The sequence below is a fragment of the Leptinotarsa decemlineata genome, unplaced genomic scaffold (assembly GCF_025532065.1).
Source record: "Leptinotarsa decemlineata unplaced genomic scaffold, Ldec_3_MD MMD2_tig00026328_RagTag_RagTag, whole genome shotgun sequence".
NCBI lineage: Eukaryota > Metazoa > Arthropoda > Insecta > Coleoptera > Chrysomelidae > Leptinotarsa > Leptinotarsa decemlineata.
Genome location: NW_027412688.1, coordinates 8667671 through 8684286, shown reverse-complemented (window position 1 = coordinate 8684286; position 16616 = coordinate 8667671). Strand labels below are relative to the sequence as shown.

Sequence of the window (16616 nt, the reverse complement as noted above, 5' to 3'; positions counted from 1 at the left end):
TTCGGATATCTTATAGAATTTTGAGGTTACGTACCTGCGGCTTCACTTCCTGTTTTTTTCTTACTTTTTTTGAAAAAAAAACATATTGTCTGTCATAAACGTAGCTGAAGGGGATTTCAGTAATGTTTAACCTATTTTTTTTTTGTTATCTCACGGTTGAAACTGTGAAAATAATAATTGTTACAATAACGTTCAGCTGTCCTGTACATAATATAACCCTTGGCATTAATTTTTCCCTCAATAACTTTGATATTCTATTAGAGTAATACTCAATTACTATATAACTTTACTCTATTATATATATTTTTTCCTCTTGTTGATTAGAAATTCTCCTTCGCTGTACCCATTTCCTTTGAAGGCATTTTTCAGGTGATTGAGTTCGTCAGGAAGACTCTCAAGTTCACAGATACGTCGTGCTCTCTCAATCAACGTTTCAGTTGCCGCTCTCATTTGTTGTGGTTGGTGGTGGTGGAGTTTTCGTTCAGGTACCTGTCTGTATGTATTGGTTTCCTGGACACTTTGTGGCCCAATGTACCATCTTTACCTCTGTTCACAAGAACATCCAACTATGCTCAAGTTCCTACGGTTTATCGTTCCATTGTGAATTGGATTTTCAGACCAAGAGAGTTGTTGTCTCTTCACCATCTTATCCTATCACGAACGTGTATATAACACAGCTAACAATATGGTTTCACGCCCGCTTACTCTAAGGCCCGTTGTTCGATATTTTCTGTGAAGAATTTGCCACCGCTGGACTTGAAGTGCTGCCCATTGTTTGTTCGTGTGAAAACTGATGAAAAATAGTTGATATTTGTGTTCACTCAGAGAGCTCGTGTTTGGATGATAGCTTACAAAGCCATATTGTTCCGTTTTCATTACTTTATCGTACACATCGGATGTCCAAATTGATGTATGTGTATTCTTCCATTTTCCCAAATATGGACTGAATTTCCAACTATAGAAAAAATACTATCTTAGTTAGGTAAGTTGTCCTCAATTCCTGGAACTTTTTTCTTTCAGCTATTCAATAACGTTATCCTAAATGTCTAACGAATACTTCATCGTAAATATACCAGAAAATAGAGTTCATTTCGCTAATCAACCAAATACATTGGTTGATTAGCGAATGGAAAACATCTGCTGATTTGATTGCGAGTGGTGTTCGATGATAGTGACCCATTCATCAGACGTGGCAACAAAAATAAAATAAGTTTTCTCCTCTATCACTCTGTAATTGATATCATGGCGTGTTACGCCTAAATAAGGAAGATATTACGCCCATTTATCAGAGAAGACTCGAAACCGGGAAAATGTATGCGTATGCCGATTATTCAATAATTCATAGGTATTATATCTACTTCATTTTATGGACAGAGTTGGATTCAGGCACGATGTAGAGAAAATGCCCATGAAATTAATTTATGCATACAAGAACAAAAAATTTGCGGAAACTTTCGAGACCCGAGACAAAAATCTAACAATACAAGTCTGCACATTTAAGTTTACAGATCAACGAAAAGTTTGGAAATTTGAGAATGCAAAAAACCCAGTTATAAGTATCACTAACCCATTCATAAATCTAAAGTTATCAATTTTTTCCCAGCTCAATTGCTTAATTTTCCACTTCCATCTGGTGATTATTACAAATTTTGTATTTTTTGATATTTCTGGTTGAAAAAAATGATTTATCTATTTGAACATTATTGTATTTGTTACCACCAAATCAAGAAGTACATGTTCGTCACTGATTCAACTATCATTTAGTTATAGCCCTATAATCAGTCTAGTACAGGAGACCTATCGGATTTGCACACCATTTTTATTATTACGATGTGGATTGTTTCTGTTTTTAAGCATATGCCTCGATACACAACCTGTTTCGTTGAGAACAAAATTCATTCGGTTCTCCGTACTGCTGCTTATCAAGAGTTTATCAGGAAGTCATTTGTAAAATTCTCTGGCAGCTTCTCTTGCTGAAAGAGCATTATCTCCGACAAGGCGCACAAGTTCAATTTTATCTCGCATACTTAGTTCTCCCATGATGAATCACTAATTCTTACCGCTTCACAAATTATTTTCCTTGCTAATGGGGCAAAACCTGACGTTACTGTTCCAACACAGTTTTTGACAGCAGCAATAATAATCAACGACAGTCTTTTGTTTCCAGTACCAACTGGAAAAAACGCGATTTTGCATATCCGCACGGTGTTTCACGGGCAACTCACCAAGATTTGAAAACGATTTAAGAGATGTGCAGTTAACATTCTATCATGATACAATGTTAATGTTGATGCGATCACAGATTATTATTGAATATTTTTTTATGAAACTTGATATACTACCATTTGAGAGAATGCTCACTCCAATAAGGATTTTAAATTTTTGCAAATTTCAAGGAGGTGTCCCTCGTTCAAGTGGGTCATACTGTAGATGATGAATTAATGATTCTATCCAATTGTTATTGAACTATGTATTTGCAACAGGAGCAGCATAACTGTGTATTTGTCTTGGTGAAAGGTCTAGATACTCATGGAGGTAGTTTCAACCACTATCTGAGAAGGTGAGACTACAAATGATCCTCTGAGTTATCGAATGATGTCCCAATTAATTTAAATAAGTATAGACCGGAGAGTTATGAAAACAATTTCTATTTCAATTACACATTTTTCGCCACATTTACACGCCTCAGTTGCAATATCTCATGAACTAGAAAATTGCCTAGTTTGGCCCTGTCCTGAATAAACGCCAGATACATGACTCTTACATAGCACGGTAGCATTCCTTGTGAGGAAGGAAGCGATAAATAGCTTTTATAGACACAAGAATGTAATCGCAATTTTTGTTACAGTATGGAGACTGGGTTAGCTTGAAAATACTAGAAATTACCCCCGAGCTGACGACACTAGGAAACACTCTCCAGGAGGCACTGGAACTACAGAAAGCTCACGATGAAGTCCTTCGACAACTGCAGGTAAGACATTCATTTCGAAAAGTATGAATTCCGATTAGACTAGAAAATTGTACCAATTGTTTTTGAAAAGTAGGTGTCTATCTCTGTTTTAATAAGATACGGAATATCGCAAAACACGAGATTGGTTGAACTGTATGTAGGATTTTCCATTAGGGATTTCCTACGTCTATATTTAAATAAAACAAAGTGTGTGAGAGATATCATCAACATTTTTTATTCGTTTGAAATACCTATTGATGCTATTATCTGTGAAATATAACATCGTTCAAATGTCTGTCACAGTTTTCCTGGAGCGACTTTCAATATTCCATGACTGGCGCATAAATCAGGCTGAATTTGACCGATGACATGGGTTATATTGGCTTTGAAGTCCACTATGGTTTGTGGCTTATTCGCATACACCTGCGACATAAGAAAACCTCACAAAAAAGTCTGACGAGGTGAAATCGTACGATCTCGATCACCTTCACGTGAGATTACTATGCCGTCCTGTTGAAACCACATGTCGTTGGTGTCCAGATCATCCAATTCAGATAAAAAAATTCATTGCTGTTGACAGTGATGACCTGGCCAACGTCGTCCTCAAAGAAATATGAACTGATGACGCCGCCAGCCCAGAATCTATACCAAACAGTGACTTTTTCGGGATGCATTGGACGCTCTTGGATCTCATGTGGATTGGTACCATATTCGACAATCCATTCCTCCAGGAATAGTTGTGGTCTGCGAAAGGCTGAGTTTTTGTGAGAGACGCAAAATCGACTGCTTTAAATTCTCTTGCACACTCTCACAGGCAGCGACGATGTTTTCGACAGATCTTATCTTTCGTCGACGTTAGGGGTGTTGATCGATCATTTTCTGAACTTGTGGATTCAAATTTATCCACCACATTGCAAATAGTCCTCTCGGTAGGACGATTATAGTGACCGTAAAATGGGCGATCAAGACGACAAGCGTTCAAATCCTACCATGGATATTTTTTCAACCGAAAAATTTTGTTATTTTTTTTGAGTATTGTCACCTTCTACAATATTCGAGACTTCGAGATATAACCTTCGTCCTCGCAGTCAACGCACATACCACTGATGATGTCGTCGCAGTAGCAGACGAAACGTTCAGTACTCCAGGTTTCATTCTAGCGAGACCTAGCAGCCTAGCATTTCCCTCAATGTTTGTGACTTTCAAAGTAAAACCATACCCTGTTTCAGCTAAAATGTTCCTACAGCGATTGGGGACCATCAAAAACAACACATTCAATTCAGGATTCAAAATTTGTCATTCTTCTCGACTTGTATGTGATATACGTCGGTCAAAATATTACTCATACAAACTATTTATATTTTAATTATCAAGGATTTCGTATGAATCTATAAATATCCGTACTTTCGGTATTGAATTCCATAAATCCATTTCTAAAATAGTTTTCATAATCGTTCCTCTTGAAATAATTAACAAAACCTATATTTACAACAGTGGATGTGAGCGGAAACATATAAAGCATCATTTTCAGTCATGTGCTATAAAGTATAGGATTACTCGATATTCTCTTCAGCAAATTTCAGTAAACTTCTGTACAAACTTGAATTCTCTGAATCTGAAGATATCTAAACACTCAATCCTGCAATCTCATTTATTAGAAACGATGCGAATTTTTAGAGTTCTGGATGTTTGTCCAATATATAATAGACAAAAAGAATATTTTAACCATTTTTAAATTATACAGCAAAGTGAAAACTCCAACTAAAAATGAAGAAAAATCTAATATAGTTTAGGAGGTTCCATGCATGGAGTGAAACAAATTATATATTGGACTAACTTCAATAACTCTAAAAAGTCGCATCGTTTCTCATAAAAGTGATTGCTGGAGGAACATAAACAAATGTCCATTATTATCAGAACATGGTAATGATAATGATCATAAAACTAGATTACAATAATGTACATTAGTAATGATGATAGATCCATGAATAAAAAAACTAATTTGAATAATCTCAGTCAAATTTATAGTTACATTCTCAAATGTCGAAAGGAAAAAATTAACTTCCAATCAAAATTTTCCTCCTTAAAAGTATTGTTACTGTCAGTCTTTTTCATCAAAAATGGAATGTTTTGTAGAGATACTTATTTTCTTTTTCAATCTCACGTTAGTAGGTAGATCCGTTTGTGATATAAAAAACATATTGTTAATAAATATATTTCACTTGTTCTGAAGAAGGTGGTAAGCACCAACGGAAGCTTGACAAAAACATAGGGTTTTTTTTTAATAGTCCTCAAAACCTGACTGCAACCCCAAAATACTGTTATTCAATACACATTACACGGAACTGAATTAACTCAAAAACACAGTGAAAAATTACTAGAACAGCAATTAAAGAAAATAATAAATATTATAACTAGAAGAACATACCACTTGTTATGAATCAACATCTGATTTTATATAGAAATGGATATACTGCATAGAACTTAAGAGAGAAGCGAAGAAATGTTACCTGTTTTTGACGATTTCGATTAGGGTTGTAGCTGAATAACCAAAATTAATTGATTAACTTGATATAGCGCTTTCATCCAGTGAAAGGCTTTTTATGTAGAGGAAAGATACATCATATCATCGTTATATATCATTATTATCTGAAAAAAACACTTTCTGGTTGTTCTTTAATCTAATAGACGAGACATAAGGTGATTTTCCTTTAACTTCAAGGGTCTACAAGTTACGGTATCTATAACGTCAGTTTTTTTATGAATAGACTGACCCGTTTCTTGATGAAAATTAATAACACTGTCCTAGATGATAATTATACAATTTTCATAAACATTTCAATTTCTAGACATGTTTTACTAAAACAGTAGCTTCCGCAGTTGTCGGTTGATTGGTCAAACCACCAACACTAACATAAAAACATGGCAAGTTAACTAGAGTTTCACACCAATAGGTGGTTCTATTTATGTCTTGCTTGCGTTTATGCAGTTATTTCTACTTTTCTTGGTTATTCAATCGAGTACCACCTGCCTGGTACTGACGATGCCCAATAGGCTGAAACAGCTGTCTACCGGTGGTTCTTAAGTTGAAATCAATATAAACAAATATATACAATATATACAAAACTGAAGATGACAGCACAGCCAGCTATCGAAAGCGCTCGCATATAATAAATAGAAGTTATAATGCTTCAAATCCTTTTTGTCACATATGTTAATATGTACTGAAAATGAAGGAAAACTAGTTGCATCATATTGCAACCTGGGCTACAGTTCTTATTATATACAACAATAATCGGTTCCTATCTTAAGTGCTTATTAGTGAAAGCAATTTCAGATAAAATTCATAAACCTATTACACTCTTAGTTCTTGGACATCATATACTTCTTGGTATTAGGTAAAAAGGTTCAACAATGGTGAGTGGTCCACCGCTTGTTTACCTCATCTGGTGTATATGAGAACTGTAGCCCAGTGTGGAGGAAGTTACTGTCTCAGTAAAACATGTCTAGAAATTAGGATGTTCATGAACATTGTGTAATTTTTATCATGGATAATCATTCTAATACGCTTTATATTAGCTTCACCTGTATGTATGCATGTTTGTTTGATTGTTTGTTTGTTAGTTTGCTTATAACTCTCAAGCTCGGGATCTGTATTTGACAGAATTATCGACATTGATCTATTCGCGAGCAGATGGCGCTGTACGTAACCGAAAATGTCAATGGTCATTTTTCCAAACAATATACGGCTGATTGATCCCAGAGTTTAGATAAAATAAACATAGTTTAAAAATACTGAAAAACACGCTTTTATAGAATACGAAACTAAAAAATGAAAAATAAATATAGTTGAAAAAACTTAAAAACACGCTTTTAAAAAACATCGAACTGAAAATACTAGTATTATTGTGAAAAAATCGTGGGCGCTTTGTGCCATTTTTTTGTATATCAAGCTCCCGTCGTTTTTTTCACAATAATTCTGGTATTTTTCGTTCGTTATTGTTTTAAGCTTATTGAAAAAAATATTTTTGACTTTTTGGTTCGATGTTCTTTGAAAGCGTGGTTTTTAGTTTTTTAAACTATATTTATTGATTTGATTGTTCTCTATTTGTCTCTGTATCATTTCATACTTCCGTTTCGCTGCTAGAAACCACCTGACATAATTTTCCAAGATTTCTTTATTTATATTATATCAACTTGTTTGTACACATGTGACGAAAAAAAATTACTCCTATTATTGAACCAAGTTTCTTGAATTTTTTCAAGGCCAAAACACAAGCACTATAGGAAAATCCTCAAGGCTCTCTCAGAATGATGCTTATGCAAAAGTGGCGATTTACATTGGATTTGAATCGTTGAAGATTAAAACTATTTGGGAAAACGTTTTCAGGAAGTTTGATGAAGTATATTCTGAATTTGGACATAAACAGTCATTTGGAAACTAATGCCTCTACATTTCAAAAAAATCACGAGAGAACCTAAAAGTTCTATTTAATCTCTGAACCTTATTTACTTTATGCTAATAACCAGTCATCGACAATGCGAGATATTTTCAGACCAACATTTATATTCAAATTGAGTATAAAAAATAGCTATTCAATTTGCAAATTATTCTGACAGTCATGTGTATTATGTAGATTGTGCAAATGTACTCAACGATGTTCTCACTCATTACATTATACGTACGTGTCTGTTTATTTTGGAGTAAGATTCTTGTAAGGCGTTACACTATGTGCATGTGAATTAGTATCATAGTGGGTGATCTATCTAACAGGCAACACTTTCAAATCGAATGAAAGAGGTGGTAGCAGACGAATCAGGATAGAAATATACTTTTCTGAAGAAACATTCGTTGAAAGTGTTCTAGAAATAATCAATGCAGTTGAAATAATATGTAAAATTTGTTGAAACCATTGCTTTTTATAAAAACCGAGTATTTCTGGACCGGCCAACAAAATATTGCGATATATTGAGTGATATTTATCACTCAATATATCGCAGAGGCGCTAGATGACCATAATCAAGTAGATGTCATCTATACAGATTTTGTAAAAGCATTCGACAGAGTGGATCACACCATTCTATTGAATAAATTGAGTGCAATTGGCTTTACTGAAAATGCAAGAGATTTTATAGAATCTTATTTATCAAAGAGAAAGCAGTATGTTTCATATAACGGATTCAATTCCGACATTTACCTAGCATCATCTGGCGTTCCTCAAGGATCAAATTTGGGACCACTTCTATTTTTAATATTTGTGAATGATCTATGTAACAATTTAATATGTGAAAGGTTGTGCTTTGCTGATGATTTGAAGATTTTTTCTATTGTGAATGATACGAATGACTGCTTAAATCTGCAGAAACAACTGGATTATATTCAAAATTGGTGCAATATTAACAAGTTATGTCTTAACGTTAGAAAATGCAAAGTTCTGAGTTATACTAGAAAAATTACATCAATACACTATTCTTACAAGGTTGAGAATACTCAACTGGAACGATGTACCAAAATCAAGGATTTAGGTGTTATTTTTGACAAAGAGTTGAATTTCATAGAAAACACAACCTTAAAAGTCTCCCAAGCACTGAAGACATACGGTTTCATAATGAGAAACTGTAGAAATTTCACCAACATCAAAGCATTGAAACTACTGTATTTTTCTAATGTACGATCAAAACTTGAATATGCTAGTATTGTCTGGTCCCCTTTTTACGAGTGTCATAAAGCAGCCATTGAGGGCGTTCAAAAAAGATTTTTGAAATTTCTCATCTTCAAAATAGATGGTACATATACTGAAAGGGGAACAAACAATGAGGAATTATGCATGAGGGTCGATATTGACAGCTTAGAGTGCAGAAGAAATTGTGCATTTGTTATATTTTTGTATAAAATCTTGAATGGCCTTATTGACTCTCCCAGTCGGCTCAGCCTGATTAATATCAATGTTCCTTCATATTTTTCTCGAAATCATGCAACTTTCAAACTTCCAAGAATAAGAACAAATATGCAATTGAAATCTCCACTTTATATAATGTGTAGCGAATTCAATAAAATTAGCAATCGAATTGACATTCATTCGTGTTCCATCAAGGAACTCATCTCGGTGATGAAAAATTAAACAGCATTGTTATATCGATATTTCGTTAATTTTTGATATGTTATTTTCATTATTGTTACTACTAAATATTATTATTAATTTACTCATACACACCATTTTATGTTTTGTTATTCTTTAATATTGTCCTGTAAATGGGAAACTGTTGGACAATAAAGGCTATTATTACTATTATTATTATTAACATGTTGATGGATATTGGCAACAACAACAAATGATTCTACAAACAGACCAATATTTCGGCTACCAATAATATCAAAAATATTCGAAAAATGTATAGCTCTAAAAATTGTACATCATTTTGCGAATTATAACATCTTCACAGACTGCCAGTATGGATTCCGAAAGGGTAGAAACACTAAAATGGCGATACTAGATCTTAGCAACAAAATAACAACAACTTCTGAAAAACTAGAGTATACAGAAATAACTTTTTGTGATCTGAGCAAAGCATTTGATTGTGTGTCACATGAAATTCTCTTGAATGAATTAAAACTATATAATTTTTCCGACAACAGTATAAAGTTGATCAACTCATACTTAGAAAATCGATTTAAAACTGTGGAAGTGGGCAATTCTCTATCGACAAGAAAAAAAATTATAACTGGTGTACCGCAAGAATCAATTTTGGGACCTCTATTATTCATAATTTTCATTAATGACCTACCATATCGAGAGAACACGATATCATATATTTTATATACAGATGATAGTATAATCCAAACAAATGCTAAAACTCTAGATGAGGTACTTATATTATTCTCTGAAGTACAATCACAAACTGAAAGGTGGTTCAAAGCTAACGAATTAGATAAGAAATATAGAAAATTACTCAAATTAGCAAAGTAGTGTGAAATTTTTGGGAATTTCCATTTTGACAATGTGTTAAAATGGGATCATCTCATAAATAAACTATCAAAGAGACTCATGAGAAATCTATTTTTACTAAAAAACCTCTCCAGACAAGTTTCAAAAGCAACTCTTCGAACGGCATATTTTTCATTGTATGAATCCATTATTTTTTATAGTATTGTCGCTTGGGGATATGCAACAGATTGTGATAGAATATTCCGACACCAACGAAAAGCAATTAGAATATTAGACAATATCGACTACATAGATGAATATCGAAATTCATTCAATACATTTAAAATACTATCCTTTCCTTCTCTCTATATCATGAAAAAAAGATGTCAAAGTGGACCAAATTTTTGGGCTGTGAAACATTACAATAAATTACCACGAAAAATAAGATATCTACCTAATAACATATTCAAAATAAGGATATATTTTTTAATAATAAACGCCTTCTCCAGCACCGAAGAATTCCTGCACTGTAATATAAGTTCTTCAACCATATAAACACTTATCGTTGTTTCATAATACCCAATTTAAAATTTTACCGCTTTTTTTGAGTTTGCTCGTCGACATAACTCAGATGTGAATGTGAATATTAATAGATGTCTAACATACGCTAATTTTATTAATATGTATCTATTAACTTGTATAAATACTGATGAATGTATAAAACACCAATAAATTATCTATCTATCTATCATATTTGTTGGACACAGCAACTTGTATCCAGATACACATTTTCAAGAGTTTGTTCGTCTAAACTAAAACTACTTGCCTGTCCAGACCAAATTCAGTTTTGAAGCGAAAATGGAACCGAACACTGCTGCTGCTGCTGGTGCTAGTGCTGCTTCCAACATTATAGCTACCCACGCCCAAAAACGAAAAAGAAGTTGTGTCAGAGACAGTTTTTGCCAAATTGGACAACTATGACAACAACTTAATGTCAGATTTACTTTTGAACCATAGTAGCTCTTTCCACAATTTCAATGATTCACAAGGCGGGATTAGCTTCGACCATTCCAATTAACTCTATCACCAGCTCTTTTGTACATATTTCCATATAATTTTTTCTGCTCAATAGAATAACAACGAACTACATTCTTAGAATTTTTCTAATAAAAATATCCACATAAAACGTACCTGCTAGATGTAGATTGTAGTGAAAATGGTCACTAGCGACACCACTTGTTGACAACACCGTATAGACTGAGCGATGTTCTCCATGTGAAATGGAAAACATGGATGCAAACAATGGGCAATAAATTTCATAAATGTCATGTCGCCTGAAGTTGCTAGTTGATGGTATACAGGTTGATCACACCAATATCAACATGTTGCCAACATTTTGTTGGCTGGTCTGTTCCTTAAGTATATACCTTAAGAAACACATAAAAAAATGTGAAAATTTGTGTTTTATTTATGAAAAAAGTGTAATGTGATCAATCAAAGAGAAGACAGTATTAATCTAATGTGATAAATGGAAGTAAATGAATATTTCAAAACAAAATCTCGAAGTATTCATGTCTCCCGAATCACCTACACAGTAGGTTCTGGTGAATGCCTGCCGGAAAACAACTACTTTCCCGGCTAATACCACGCTGGATATTGAATTACATCTGACAGATATTTATGCAAGACACCTCATAGAGGTTAGTCTCGCAGATGTTTCTTGTTCATCCAGCAGCGGGACTATACTGAAATTATTCGAATTGTTACCCCTCATCAGAGCAGGAAATAAATATTATTTGCTTATACTTATGTATCTCTTCTCGATACAGTCTACAGACTTGTATATATACAAGGGTCTGTTTGTATCTGAAAAAAACATCTGAATATGATCTGCATATTTTTCCAAGAATAGTTATCGACATTTCAGAACAAGTGAATAAATAAAAAGATAAGAAGTTTTTTTCTCAAAACTGTATGCTGAAGTCTACGGTTAACTTCTTCCCCGCTCAGACCTACTGAAAATAAGGATAAATTCATGCATTTCACTCAGTTGTATTCAATAAATAGAAAAGCATGAAAACTATCAGTATTTTTAATGAAGTAACATCATATATGATAACTTTGAACTGTTGCTCTAGTAAATGTCCATAATGGAACTTCATCAACTAGTATTTGCCATCACAGCAACATGAAAACTATAAATTCGTATATTCAACAAAAGTTGGTTTCTTTCATCCGGGATATCTAGAAAAAGAAAGACATTTTTGGAAAATGCTCATAAATTCTGGTAGGTATAGGCTTAGAATGTTTCTTTATGAAATGTGAAAAGGCATTTGTTAAGTGATTTGCTGCTTCTTTTTCCTCAGACTCTTAATTTCTCCTCATCTGATGCTTCAGTTTCTTCCGTGCGTTATATTCAGTTTTTGAACAATAAATGGAAGACTTCGCAATGGAAAGTTTAAAATTCATATAGATAGTATCTCTCTTTGGAAAGATTCTCCTCAGCTGTGTCTTGTCAATATTCAAGCTCTAGTTAGCTATTTCGTAAATTCAGATATGCTTATAGCATTGTTTCCTTTTTCTGGCCGGAACTAGAACCTAGAAACAAAGCATTCGAATTCAAAATATTTATTCCATATTTTGAGGGATACTACGACAATTTTTAGTAGTCGAATGTCAATAACATTCATTAGCGATATTTTTGTTCATAAATACCATAATACTGAATTCAGTTCATCCAAAAAGCTGTGACCAAAGTTAATAATAAATATAGTTTAAAAAAACTAAAAAACACGCTTGTGAAGAACATCGAACTGAAAAGTTAATTTTTTTTTTTTAAATAAGCTTAGAACAATAACGATCGAAAAATGCTAGTATTATTGTGAAAAAACCGTGGGCGCTAGATATAGAAAAAATATGGCACAAAGCGCCCACACTTTTTTCACAATAATACTAGTATTTTTCGATCGTTATTGTTATAAGCTTATAAAAAAAGTATTTTCAACTTTTTAGTTCGTTTTCCTTCAAAAGCGTGTTTTTTAGTTTTTCTAAACTAAATGTATTTTTTACTTTTTAGTTTCATATGCTACGAAAGCATGTTTTTCAGTTTTTTAAACTATATTTATGAAAAATTTAAGTAACTGAATTTTTTAGGTCTATATTTTACGATAACGTTTTCATTGTTGAAATCCATATTCTGGTTTGCTTTCGAATTAGATTTTAAAATGTATCATTTTTTATTTTCATTTTCTTTCGAACAACCTATCAAGGAGGTTATGTACAGGGCCATCTGCCCGCGAATAGATCAAGCAATTATGTCGATAGTTACGTACAACGCCATCTGCCCACGAATAGATCAAGAAATATCAAGGAAGTTACGTACAACGCCATCTGCCCGCGAATAGATAAAGCAATAATGACGATAATTCTGTCAATACAGATCCCGAGCTTGAGAGTTACAAACAAACATACATTCATACAGGTGAAGCTGATATAATGCCTGTGAAAACCAAACGAATACTGACTAAAGAACAACCTATATCAACAGAAAGCTATGAAAATTAATTAATATTTATCATTATTTCCGTTATTCACAGCGAACTTTGAACTTTCAAACGTGTCCATTCTTAATTATCGTAAAAGGTCCTTAACATATGTCAATCCTTTTCCAGAACAAACAAAGCCCCGTCGAAGAACTTCTTCGTCAAGCGGACCAGCTGATAGCAACTCAAAAACCCAGAGCAGAAGTCTACGCAGCAATGGCAGAATCTCTCGGCAGAGCATGGAAGGACATCAACTCCAACCTAGAGCTTCGTAAACATATTCTGGACCTGAACGTCCTCTACCACACGAAAGCACAAGAATTTTTTGAAAAAATGGACGCGTTGGAGACTTCCTGCAAAGACACCGTAGTACCGATAGAGATAGAGGTGGTGAAGGAGTTCCTGACGACAATACACGAGCAGCGAAGAGCTTTGCTAGAGTCGCTCATGGGGGCACTGCAAGCGGGAAATTCTCTACTAGCAAAACTAAAGGATCTTGGGGCAGAAGGTACTATAGACTCGAGACCCGATCGAATTCGAAGCTCTGTAAAAAAAGGTAATCATCTTTCCTCATTGTGATGATAAATTACTTAATTAGTCTTGAATATTTTCAGCCTATCAGTCTAGAAGTATAATTTGGTTTCAATAAACTGGGGATTTTTCTCTGTATAATAGTCTCAGCAAAACTCTCCTTTAACTATTTTCCAGATTCAACGATCTCTACAAAGAACAAAAAAAAAACAATAGTGATCTCATTGAATAGAATGCATGAACGTAAACAGATGCTTTCACTACCTTTTCATCTATCTCTGTTAGATACATGAAATTCATGCCAAAAAAAGTCAGATTTGAGCATTGGCTCACGTTTATATGTACATTTCACCCAAGAGCAAACATAACAATACATCTAAAAAGGCTCAAAGTGAATTAACCATATAATGAATCTGATTCCGAGTCTAATTCCCAATGGTTACACTCTTCAATTCATACACGGTCAGTAAGGTTTGTTTTCATTTATGTCATTTCATTACCTACTAGATTCAATATCAGCTTCCATTTGTTTAATGTAGCTTGGTTTTTTTTCAAGGACAGAACACTACAGAAAAATCCTTGAGGCGCTCTTAGAGCATTGCCTGTGCAGATTATCAAGTTTGCAAGTGATGTTCCCGTCTCCAATCAGGCGGATGGTTCTTTTCTGGATGAAATCCAGCAGTATCAGGGTATGTTTGGAGGGGAGCTTCATACATGAGAATAATACTCCAAAGAAGGTCTGATCTGAGCTTCATAAAGCATCAAAAGTTGCTGAAGTGTGTACAGTTTTCTGGTTCGGAACAGTGTTCCATGCTTTTGAGAAGCAGCCTTCGCAATTCCAGCGGCATGATTGTGCCAAGACATATTGGTGTCCATTTTTAAAGTATGTCGACATTGTCACATGTAACACATATTTTTTTTTTCGTAAGAAAACAAAGGTACTCTATTGGAAAATAACATGCTCCCGAACTGAAAGTCAAAGAAAAAGAGCAAAATATATTTCTGTCTCCTACATTCAATGACTAAAAAAATAGATGAACACAAAAGTCGACTTTCGATTTCAGGACATGAAAAAAATTCGTGGCGACGAAGCAGATAATGAGAAAATCATGTGTATTGTACGGAGAGCAAATAAAATCCAGGAAATTGACTCTGCATACGTTGTTCATTTCAGTCTGTTTGGATTTCAACGATAAGTAACAAATTCATATCATGTATGGAGAATACTTGCACGTATCTAATTTTCTTGTGAGTGTTTCTCATATGGAAAACCACTTCACATTGCTCCTAGATGAATTGTTTCCGACATTAAATGGTTTTTGTTCGTAGGGGGGCGATAGCCCCTCTGCATAATAGCTTTATCAAGCTATTGTATAGCTTGACGAAATCTCATATTAAATAGTTACTTGAATAAGTTATGGATTTTCATCGGCCAACTTCATCACATACAATGCATTCCATTTTGACTTTCTTATGACTTTTGTTTATAATTGTGTAGTCATTTCAAAATATCCATTTATAATATTGCGTAATGATCTGGATACAATTCACCATATAATGTGTTTGATAATGAAGTATTCAATCGTTTTTGCTAAGACCGCTTTGTAATAAATGAAGTTAATTGTATAAGTTTGAAGATGTCCTTATAGGACGAACCTGCAGTAACGTTAGTTATAAATTGAAATGGTAAAAAACATAGAAAGTTTCAATTATTTTTTCTTTATTCAAATATAGAATATATTACAAGGAATTGCGGAGAATGTACGAGTATCTTACTTCAACTTGAGTAAAGGAACAAAAACAAAAACAAAAAAAATTGCAAAATACGTTCAAAACTAGGAGGAGGATAATTTTATATAAATGATCTTCCTGATCAAATAGAATGGGGAAAAGTTCTGATGTATGCCGACGACACATGAATACTTGTTTCAGATATAACCGAAAATAAACTAAAACAAAAAATACAAATTTTCCTTGAGGAATTCATAAACTGGTGCTTCGAAAATAAACTAATTATCAATCATTGAGACTGCTTGTGTAGAGTACCACAACAAATACAGAACACCTTCAAATCCAGTTATATAGTTTGAGCGCAATATATTTACATATCACGCGACACAAAATTTCTGGATACAGTCCTTGATCAACATCTCTCTTGGTGTAAACAAATGGACAATGTCTGTAGCAATCCTTCAAAAACATTTTTCTAGAGGTGATTCCGAATCGAATGAGCTATCGCTCATATTTTTAGGACCTTTATCTCTATTTTGCATGTTTTTAAACTTGTTGATTAGACTATGAATGAATCCATAAATTACTTCCAAGAGTGAACAAGCTGATTATTTTCCTATACAATTGGTTTCCAATTTGTTTTCATGTTCATTTTTTTTTCTTTTTTTCATATTGATATTTCTGTGTTTATGTGATTTTATAATGTGTGGTTTTCTTCTTTCTTTCTTCAAGACTCGTCTGATTCGTTAATGTTAACAGGAAAAAGAACTCAATAAGATTTGAATTTAAATTTGAATTAAATGTCCAATTGGTTAACTTATATTATTTCAAACATCAACATTCAGTCCCGAATTTCACATGGAATTTTATTATTATACGTAGGTTTCAAATAGAAATATTATTTTCGTGGCTAACATTCTGACTCAAAATTGGTGT

General features: G+C 33.6%; 2 protein-coding genes across 2 annotated transcripts in view; one reads left to right on the top strand and one right to left on the bottom strand.

Moving 5' to 3' along the window:
- The window catches only part of LOC111506365 (uncharacterized), a 440916-nt gene that overhangs the window by 159188 nt on the left and 265112 nt on the right, over window positions 1–16616 (top strand). The window contains 2 exon segments of the mRNA XM_074182237.1: window positions 2849–2971; window positions 13548–13974. Of these exon segments, the coding sequence (XP_074038338.1) occupies window positions 2849–2971; window positions 13548–13974 (550 nt within the window).
- The window catches only part of LOC111506367 (adult-specific cuticular protein ACP-22-like), a 300869-nt gene that overhangs the window by 80247 nt on the left and 204006 nt on the right, over window positions 1–16616 (bottom strand). The window lies entirely within an intron of this gene.